Source organism: Mustelus asterias, chromosome 8 (assembly GCF_964213995.1).
Source record: "Mustelus asterias chromosome 8, sMusAst1.hap1.1, whole genome shotgun sequence".
NCBI classification, from domain to species: Eukaryota; Metazoa; Chordata; class Chondrichthyes; order Carcharhiniformes; family Triakidae; genus Mustelus; species Mustelus asterias.
Window position 1 is genome coordinate 35,692,614 of NC_135808.1, and position 10,292 is coordinate 35,702,905.

General features: G+C 45.5%; 1 protein-coding gene across 8 annotated transcripts; it reads right to left on the bottom strand.

The window, feature by feature from the left end:
• Positions 1-2,208: 2,208 nt before the first annotated feature.
• Positions 2,209-10,189, bottom strand: LOC144497027 (uncharacterized). Of its 8 annotated transcripts, none has more exons than XM_078217735.1 (2): positions 10,070-10,189; positions 2,209-5,962 (listed from the first exon to the last, which is right to left on the bottom strand). In XM_078217735.1, the coding sequence occupies exon 2, from the start codon at positions 5,529-5,531 to the stop codon at positions 4,431-4,433; it is 1,101 nt and encodes a 366-aa protein (XP_078073861.1). In that variant the 5' UTR covers positions 5,532-5,962; positions 10,070-10,189; the 3' UTR covers positions 2,209-4,430. The 8 variants fall into 8 exon arrangements, with proteins under 8 accessions (XP_078073861.1, XP_078073857.1, XP_078073856.1 ...); XM_078217731.1 differs by having other exon boundaries at positions 2,209-6,222; positions 10,048-10,189; XM_078217730.1 differs by having other exon boundaries at positions 2,209-6,222; positions 9,811-10,189.
• Between the last annotated feature and the right edge of the window lie 103 nt (positions 10,190-10,292).

The following is a 10,292-nucleotide window of genomic DNA, read 5'->3' on the forward strand; positions in this document are numbered from 1 at the left end:
AGAGCATCAACACAAATTGAACGATGCTATGCACAGATTGGGAAAAAATGTCTGGATGCTGTCTTTACTTGTGGTCATTTCAACAAATTTGGAGAGAGGGAAAGTGATGTGATGTTACAGTCTGACTACAAAACACTTCAAAGCATCTTTCTCAAACTGCTTCTATCTGCTCCAATGCGTTTATAATTTACAGAGATATTATTCGGAAGTGAAGAACTGAACATTTTACAGATTATAGTGGGTATTCTCCAGCCTCCCAGCCATGTGTTTCTTGGTGGCGGGAGGAGGTATGCTGTTCGCTCGCGTCAGGATTCTCTGGTCCTGCCATTGTCAATGGGATTTCCCAATCACTCCATGATGTTGCAAAACCCGCAGGAGACGGTGCGCTGCTAGCGGAACCAGAGAATCCCGCCAGAGTGAATGGCCAAATATTCCCTCCAGCATGTGTATGTAGGAAGAGACAAAATAAAAAGGTAAAGTCGCCATAGTCCCAGATGACCATAGGCAGCTCTCCTGTTTGAGGGGAAGAGCTGACTGGTGGAGATTTAACCTGAGGGTCACCACATCTCAGGCGAGGGACAAGGTTAAGATGTTATGGCCTTCATGAGTAACATCAGATAAAATAGGAACACTAAAAAGAACAGTTTTTGTTTGTGTGATAATTTTCTTTCTGAACTATTTATGTGGAGTAACTTGTAAACACGAAGAAGTTTGGTTAAATCCCTTTGTACACTGTGGATCCCATATTAACGTGACCTCTGATGTTGTCATATGTAAATAAAGTTTGAGGGCAGCAACCATTTTACACATTACATGGAACGTTGTTTATAATTCAAATTGCCCCAAATATTTCTTGATTAACCCGTGTTTCCTGAAGCTTGGGAAACTGACCGGTGAAACAGAGGTGACTTTGAGCAGCAGATCAGGAGGGGATTTAAACTTGTCATTGCCCCATCTGAATAAAACCTCTCTTACTGCAGCGGCTGTCTCCATTCCCCTGGTAAATGTTTGACAGTGATTCCATGTGGGAAGAGCATTCTTCATCCTCAGAGGCTTTCAAGCTGACATCAGTGTGGGATGTGTAGCCTGGGATGTGTTTGACAGCAGATCAGAAGAGGACGATCCACAGCATCCAAGACAGTGATGATGTGCAGTGGTAGGATCCGCACATGCACAGAAGAGAGAGGAGCTGAGGACAGCACAAGTGCAAAGGAGAGGGGGTGCAGGAGAGAGGAGCACAGGAAGGATAGGAAGACAGAGACGAGACACAGAAGGGAGGGGATAAAGAAGAGAGGGTACACAGTTCCGGTGTCCTGCTGTGACTCCAGGAGTGATTTGGGGAGCAACTGTGACTTAGAGATTGACTCTGTGTCTGTGGGAGTGTCTGTGACTGGGAGATGGACTCTGTGATTGTGGGAGTGTAACTCTGAAACTGTGGATTTTCAGACAGTAGATGATTGTTGAAAGGAGATCTTGTCGTGCAGTGGGTAGACTCTCTGCCTCTGAGCCAAAGCTCTGGGTTCAAGTCCCACTTGAAGCCCTCTTGGCCAAGGAAGGTGTGTTCATAACAGGGCAAAATAAGTTGTAAATGAACTTGTAAATCCTTCCAACACACACTAAAGACAAGCGGTAAGAATGGAAGAGAAAGAAATTTGAGCCGCTACTATCACCATTCATAGCTCCAGGCTCTAACATGCTATAAAAGTGTATGTTGCCACAGCAACTCGGACTCCCTGGGAGGCCTGTTGACTCAGTTGGCTGGACAGCTGGACTGGATCACATTGGTGCCAATGGCACGGGGTTCAATCCCCGTTCCAGCTGAGGTGGATTTGGAATCTGCCCCCTTGCTATTCCTGTGATGAGAGCTCGTGGCAATGTGGGTCAGAGCTGCCTCTGGCAGAGAACTCAAGAAGAAGATGGTTGCTCTGGAGCGTGGTTCTATTTGAGTCAGTGGGATTTAGGGTGTTTGTGTTTTTGATCGATGTGGGGATCCTCTATCAGTACCAAGTCTGCAGGTTGTTCCTCACCCCTGGAGTTTACCCACTTTTCTCCGTCAGTTTCACTTCTCCTGACACTCGGGACCTTAGTGTCTTTCACAACTTCAGGAACCCAGACACAAAGACAACACGGACATCTGCAGCTCCAACTAGTTACCACTAAGTCAAATCAAACTTTCAGGCTGCTAGTTTGCAGGGAGGAAAGCATTCTGTACACAGCCTTGAAATTTAACCCTTAGAAACTGAATCTAACACAACAGAAATATTACAAGTCAGCCGTTGTTTACTTCGCACACTCAGAGTCAGAAGGTTCTGGATTCAAGTGACATATTACAACACTGACTACACTTTAAAAATATCATTGTTGACTATAAAGTGATTTCGGATGATTTCAGTTCTTCTTCAGGGAAATGTTCTGCTACCTGTGAATTGGAAATTTAAAGCCAATTGATGGAAGAAGTATACCAGCCCACAGTGACATTGACCACTATACTATGTACAGTGTAGTGTATAGTGGACTCTTACCGTTGGCTCCTGAGCGTTTCAAGGAATAGGTATACACCATGCTGACAAATCAGGTAGTTTGGGTTCAGCTTCAAAACATTACTGTATTATGAGATGTAAATCTATACAGAAGATTCATAAAATAGCAGAAAAACAGCAACACAATATTCAGTCAAAACAACTACCTGAAGAAGATCTGTCTATAATTCACATCACAAACTAAAGCAGGGTCTGATACCCACTCCTGAGAGCTGGCTTACTTTATGAACAAACACAACCACTTACATCAGGAGAAAGTCTCTCAGAATATCACAGACAGACGTTTCTTTAAAATCTCCGTTATTTTGTCAGGTTCCCAATTCTGATGGTCAGAAATTATACCAAATTGAGCTTGTTTCCATCACATAACCCCATGGACTGATCCATTTCCATTTCTGGAAGACACTTCCCCCAGGTGAGTTGGACAGTGCTTTCTAATTTCCAACTCTCTGCCCCTTTAACCCTTCATTCACCCACAATGCACCTGTAGCCGTCAATGTAGTTTAACCACTCCCTCATATCCACCTTCTACACCCTTGTTCCAAAAATTACCTTTACTTCCTTCCTGGTTGATGTCCCTGCTTCTCAAATTCAAGAGGTTGAAGAAATGAGTGTGATTGGTGCACAACTGGTTTAGCCATTCATCACCAGATCTGACTGGACCACATCAAGCACTCATGGTCCTGCTTTCCACTGTCAAAGCTGCTCATTACTCCAGGACCATCCTAAAGAGAAAAGATAACCCACAACTTCTCCACCCCAAAACCAGCTGTGTCCTTGTGAAAGTTATGTTCCAGCTGCACAGAACTCAGGAAGGATATATTGTCCTTGGAGGGAGTGCAGCGCAGATTCACCAGAGCGTCACAGTGCTTAGCACTGCCACCTCACAGCACCACGGACGCAGGTTCAATTCCTGGCTTGGGTCACTGTCTGTGCGGAGTCTGCACGTTCTCCCCGTGTCTGCGTGGGTTTCCTCCGGTTGCCTACCACAGTCCAAAAGACTTGCTGCTAGGGTGCATTGGCCATGCTAAATTCTCCATCAGTGTACCCGAACAGGTGCCGAAGTGTGGAGACAAGGGGATTTTCACAACAACTTCATTACAGTCTTATCGTAAGCCAACTTGTGACACTAATAAATAAACTTTAAACAGAATGTTCCTGGGGCTAAAAGAGTTAAACTATGAGGACAGGTTGTACAGACAGAGCTTGCGTTCCCTTGAATGTTAAGGGTTAATCTAATTGAGGTGTTTAAAATGATTAAACAAGTTGCAAGAGTAGTTCGAGAGAAACTATTCCTCTGGTGGGAGAGTCCAGAACAAGAGGACAGAGCATTTAAATTAGAGCGAGGCTGTTCAGAGGTGATGTTAGCAAACACTTCTTCACAAAAAAGGAATTGGAAATCTGGAACTCTCTCCCCACAAAAATCTGCTAAGTCTGGGGGTAAATTGAAAATTTCAAAACTGAGATTGATAGATTTATTGTTAGACAAGGGGATTAAGGGTTACAGAGCTAAGGAAGGTAGGAAAGAGTCAAGATACGGATCAGCCATGATCTAACAGCTCAAGGGATGACTCCAGTTCCTACATTCCTTAAATTTCTCTCGATTGCCCTCTCCAGTCTCATCTCAAACAACAATTGGTCAGTGTCATTCTCTTCAACTTCCAGCTGAGCTTCCGACTTCATACCTTCTCCATCACAAAGATCACCTACTTCCCCCTCTGTAACATCGTCCATTTCCAACACCCCTGCATTAGTCTATCTGCTGTAGGAATCGTCATCCATGCTGATGTGTGAAGTCTTTATCAGACACCTTGCACTGAAAGATCCTTTCCTCAGTGTGGATGTTAGTGTTTCATAAGCATTGCTGACTGCGTGAGGTTATCACATGCCTCAATTGGATTCCCCACTGTTTGCTGAATGAATACGATGCTGGTCCAACATGTGAGATGATTGTTCAAAGTCCTTAGTATGCATCTCCCCTGTATGAATGCGCCGATGACTCATCAGGCCTGATATCCGCGTAAAGTCCTTATTACACACCTCACACTTGAACGGCTTCTCCCCAGTGTGAAGGCGTTGGTGTTCACGGAGGTTTGATGACTGGGAGAATGATTTCTTACACACTTCACAGGTGAATGGCTTCTCCCCAGTGTGAGTGCGTTGGTGAACACGAAAGTGAGATGAGCGAGAGAATGATTTGTTGCAGACTTCACACTTGAATGGTTTCTCCCCGGTGTGAATACGTCGGTGTTGTGCGAGCGCTGATGAACAAGTGAAGTCTCGATCACACAACTCACACCTGAAGGGATTTCCCCCTGTGTGAACGCTCTGGTGTATCAGGAACCTCGTAGATGTTGGGAAAGCTTTATCACAAAATTCACATTTGAAGGGTTTCTCCCCTGTGTGGATTGTCTGATGGACCTGGAGGTTCGATAACTGTGTAAAAGCTTTCGCGCACACATCACAACGGAACAGCTTCTCCCCTGTGTGAGTGCGTTGGTGCACACGAAAGTGCGATGAGCGAGAGAATGATTTATCACACAACTTGCAGGTGAATGGTTTCTCCCCAGTGTGAGTGCGTCGGTGTTGCATGAGCGCTGATGACTGTGTGAAGGCTCGGTCACACAATTCACACCTGAAAGGTTTCTCCCCTGTGTGAACACTCTGGTGCATCAGGAATCCTGTCGATGTTGGGAAAGCTTTATCACAAAACTCACACTTGAAGGGTTTCTCCCCTGTGTGGATTGTCTGATGGACCTGGAGGTTCAATAACTGTCTGAAAGCTTTCTCACACACGTCACAACGAAACAGCTTCTCCCCTGTGTGAATGCGTTTGTGTCTGTGAAGATGCGATGACTGCGAGAATGATTTATCACACACCGTACACGTAAATGGTTTCTCTCCAGTGTGAGTGCGTTGGTGGATTCGAAAGTGGGATGAGCGCGAGAATGATTTGTCACACAACTCACACTTCAATAGTTTCTCTTCCATTTTGCTGGCTTTGTGTTACAGATGATACAGCTGATCCTGTTGAGCACACCTCACACATTAACAGCCTCTCACCTGTAGGAATGAGTCACTGGTTCATGAGTCTCGATGAATGATTGAAGCTCTCATCACACTTGGAGTTCACTCACGCTTCTTCCCAGCCTCACCCTGACTGATCACCCACAGCCGAAACTTTGAAAAGGTTGGTTCTGATTGGTTGCTTCCACACCACTGATCAGTTTCAGATTTGATGATATGTCAAAGCTCCCCTGGCCCGACCGATTTCCTGATGATGGTTTCACTGCCCAACTTCAGCGTTGAGCAATGCTGTTTAGGAACTGGATGTCTCCCCACAGTTGTGCAGTTGTTTCTTGGGTGATGGTCAGGATCTATCTGCGGTGTCTATTCTCTCTGTATTCTCTGGTGCTATCCTTCTGTAAAACAGGAAAAGGAAACATGATTTCATCCAACTCCCTCTTCTCCTTTGCTGAAGAGGCTGACTCCTCAGTTAAAGACTGTTCCACAGTGAGTGCCAGTCTGCTATTCCCCCATGTGGGGATCAGATACAAGTCCTTTCTTTTTCTTCACTTGATTGTCACACACCCTCTGTTTCTAGCAGGGACCCTGGATAGTGACCAGGAGCAGACGACGTGGTTACTTTCCATCCTCCATCCAGAACCCCATCTGCCAGGCGCTGTGATGTCAATGGAAAAGACAGTCAGGAGGAGTATAAAATGGGCTAACATTTCACTATGAATCCACGTCACAGAATGTTTCAACCTGAACACTTCCCAGTCTACTCCCTCACCATTCCTGGGAATGTCCCATCCCACTGGTAGATGGGGAAGTTCTCAATATTGACTCAATGGAGTCTCATGGCTTCATGTCAAACACATTCAAGGAAAACTACCACTTCCCTCCCAGCTGATGAGTGAATACTTCACCCTGTTAATCATCACTGGGGAAGTAGACAAAGGTCAGATCCCAAAACTGGGTATCCATGCAGTGAGCCATCAGCAACAGCAGGATTGTATTCACCACAATCTCAGTCCGAACGGAGCACAGCCCTCATTCCATGATTGTCAGCAAACCAGTAGAGAGACATGTCAGGAGCAGCACTGGGTATACTTTAGAGTAGTCATGATGTGGAGATGCCGGCGTTGGACTGGGGTAAACACAGTAAGAAGTTTAACAACACCAGGTTAAAGTCCAACAGGTTTATTTGGTAGCAAAAGCCACACAAGCTTTCGGAGCTGCAAGCCCCTTCTTCAGGTGAAGAAGCCCCTTCTTCACCTGAAGAAGGGGCTTGCAGCTCCGAAAGCTTGTGTGGCTTTTGCTACCAAATAAACCTGTTGGACTTTAACCTGGTGTTGTTAAACTTCTTACTGTGTATACTTTAGAGTCCAGGTTTGAACCTCGTGAAGATTATTATTGAATCTGCATCTACCACCCTATCACACAGTGCATTCCAAATCCTAAACACTTGTCACTGTCTAAAAAGTTTTTTAAAGTTTATTTTAAAAGTAAAGTTTATTCATTAGTCACAAGTAAGGCTTACATTAACACTGCAATGAAGTTACTGTGAAATCCCCCTAGTCACCACACGCCGACGCCTGTTCGGGTCAATGTACCTAACCAGCATGTATTTCAGACTGTGGGAGGAAACCGGAGCACTTGGAGGAAACCCACGGAAACACAGGGAGAACATGCAAACTCCACACAGACTGTGACCCAAGCTGGGAATCGAACCCAGGTCCCTGACACTGTGAAGCAGCAGTGCTAACCACTATGCTACTGTGCCACCCTCAAATCACCTCTGATTTGTGTTGCCAATCATCTTTTATGTATAAACTCTAGTTATGAACTATCTGCCAATGGGAACAGTATCTATTTACTCTTGTACTTCATGATTTTAAGTATTTCTAACAAATCACCTCCTCGCCTTCTCTGCTCTCAGGGAAACAATTCCAGCTTCTCTAGTCTATCCACGTAACCGTAATCCTTCAATCCTGGACCATTCTTGTAAAACTCTTGTACTCTCTCAAAAATTCAAAGAAAGGGCAGTGAAACATCTTGGAGAAATTTGAAAAGACAGAAAGCAGCAATAAATGACATTAATGGTCCACGGGATAATAACCTGATCCCAACACACACATAGAATTCAACAATAGGAAATCAGTAAGAATCCTCAGACACTCTGCCCTCCCAGATAATTACACCTCACCTTCTCATATTCGTTAATGACCCAGCAACAAAACTCATCCTGTAAATCAGAAGGGAAATGCTTCCAATAAACACACTCAATATCCAACACACAGCTCCAATCAAACAGCTCAGCACAAAGTACCAGGTAAACAGGCCTCTCAGCTGGATCTTCTCACACAGCATAAGAGGCATTTCCACACCTGATTCCCCACAGGATAGTCAGACTGCCTGAACATTAGTGTGGATATTATGCAATGTAATTATTATAAATTCTGCTCCTTCACTCACCATCTCCTCACTTGGTTTTCAGTCCCTACAGGAAGTGAAGCAGCTGTGAAAGAGGAAGAGGAGGGAATGGGCAGAGTGGGTGGGCTCTCTGATTGACGTCTCTCACAGCCAATCCAAATATTTCTGGAGTAACGTGAGTTTCCTGAAGCTTGGGGAACTGACCGGTGAAACGGAGGCGACTTTGAGCAGCAGATCAGGTGGGGATTTAAACTCGTCATTGTCCCATCTGAATAAAATCTCACTTATTCCAGCTGTTGTCTCAGTTCCCCTGGTAAATGTTTGACAGAGATTTCCAGTGTGGGGATAGCATTCTTCATCTCGGAGGCTTTCAAACTGACAACATCAGTGTGGGATGTGTAGCCTGGGATGTGTTTGACAGCAGATCAGAAGAGGAAGGCCCACAGCATCCAAGGCAGTGATGATGTGCAGTGGTGGGATCAGCACATGGACAGGAGAGAGTGACATGGGAGGGTGGAACTCAAAAGAGAGCGAGGAATCTGAGCCAGTGTTTGGGGAGTGATTCCTCCTGCAACTCTTCTGTGTGCAACTCTGTTCAGTCAGTGGGACTGCTGCAACAAAATAGAAAAACGCTGGAAAGTCTCAGTCAGTCTGACAGCATCTGTGGAGAGAGTTTTAAAATTTTTTTAAATTCCAATTCAATCAAATCAAGTCCAATTCAGACTCTCAACAAGTTGCGACATTCCCGATCCAAGCTGACAAGACAGGGCTCTCACCTCCTGTCTTGGGCTTGATCTACATGATCCAAGCTGATTAGAATAGGAATAGCTCCTCCTCCAAGGCTTGATCTAATTTGCATCTTAGCCAAAAGGCCGAAATGCCACTTTTAAAAATTGCTTCAAATGAAGCCAAAATGTAACCGAATGACTTCACCAAGCACAGCATGTCGACAGCCTTTTGGCTAAGATCAAGTGTAGTATCGACATGCTGTGCTTGGTTGAAGTCATTCGGTTACATCTTAGCTTCATTTGAAGCAATTTTTAAAAGCGGCATCTCGGCCTTTTGGCTAAGATGCAAATGAGATCAAGCCTTGGAGGAGGTGCAATGCCTACTCCAATCAGCTTGGATCGTGTAGATCAGGCCCACGACAGGAGGTGAGAGCCCTGTCTTGTCAGCTTGGATCGGGAATATCTCAACTTGTTGAGACTCTGAATTGGACTTGATTTGATTGAATTGGAATAAAAACAAAAAAAAGAGTAGAGTAGAGTGGACTTTTTCCTCTTCAGTTGTATACAGAGAATCTCCAGCAATGGTGAATCTTCCCACCGGAAGAGTTTTAACAACACCAGGTTAAAGTCCAACAGGTTTATTTGGTAGCAAATGCCATTAGCTTTTGGAGCGCTGCTCCTTCGTCAGATGGAGTGGATATCTGCTCTCAAACAGGGCACAGAGACACAAAATCAAGTTACAGAATACTGGTTAGAATGCGAATCTCGACAACCAACCAGGTCTTAAAGATACAATGTGAGTGGAAGAGGAGAACTATGTGTTCCACTCACATTGTCTGTATCTTTAAGACTTGGTTGGCTGTAGAGATTCACATCCTAATCAGTATTCTGTAACTTGATTTTGTGTCTCTGTGCCCTGTTTGAGAGCAGATTTCCACTCCATCTGACGAAGGAGCAGCGCTCCGAAAGCTAATGGCATTTGCTACCAAATAAACCTGTTGGACTTTAACCTGGTGTTGTTAAAACTCTTACTGTGTTTACCCCAGTCCAACGCCGGCATCTCCACATCAGAATCTTCCCACCGCCATCGCTCTGGTTCCTACCAAGGGTCAATCTCTGCTTTTCAATTCGATTCAGCCGCTCGGGGCTCGCGCTTCCTCACATTCCAACTCCCGAACGCTGGGAGACAACCGCCGCTGCGCGCGGCAGAACTACAACTCCCATCAGGCACCGCGGGCTGGCTCTCTCTCTCTCTCCCTGATTCCATAGTGCCGCTCCTCACTGCGCAAGCCCGGGAAATAAAAGGCTTTTGCGACCAAAGAACCCTGTTGGACTTTAACCTGGTGTTGTTGAATTTCTTACTGTGTTTACCCCAGTCCAACACCGGCATCTCTACATCAAGCCCGGGACCACAATGCAGCATGGGTGATGTTGTTCCGACCGGGTGAGAGTCTGCCTGGAAAGCGGCTGCGCAGAACTGGGCGGAGCGCAGGATCTCATGTGACTGGCCCCCAGGAATGATTGGCATGTCCCCTGTGGGCGGGACTATTCTCGCTGCACAAGTGGCTGTGAGAGCCGTCAATCA

Bases quoted from the DNA above. Each gene is read 5' to 3' on its own strand.
- LOC144497027 (XM_078217735.1), bottom strand. From the start codon at position 5,531: ATGGAAGAGAAACTATTGAAGTGTGAGTTGTGTGACAAATCATTCTCG.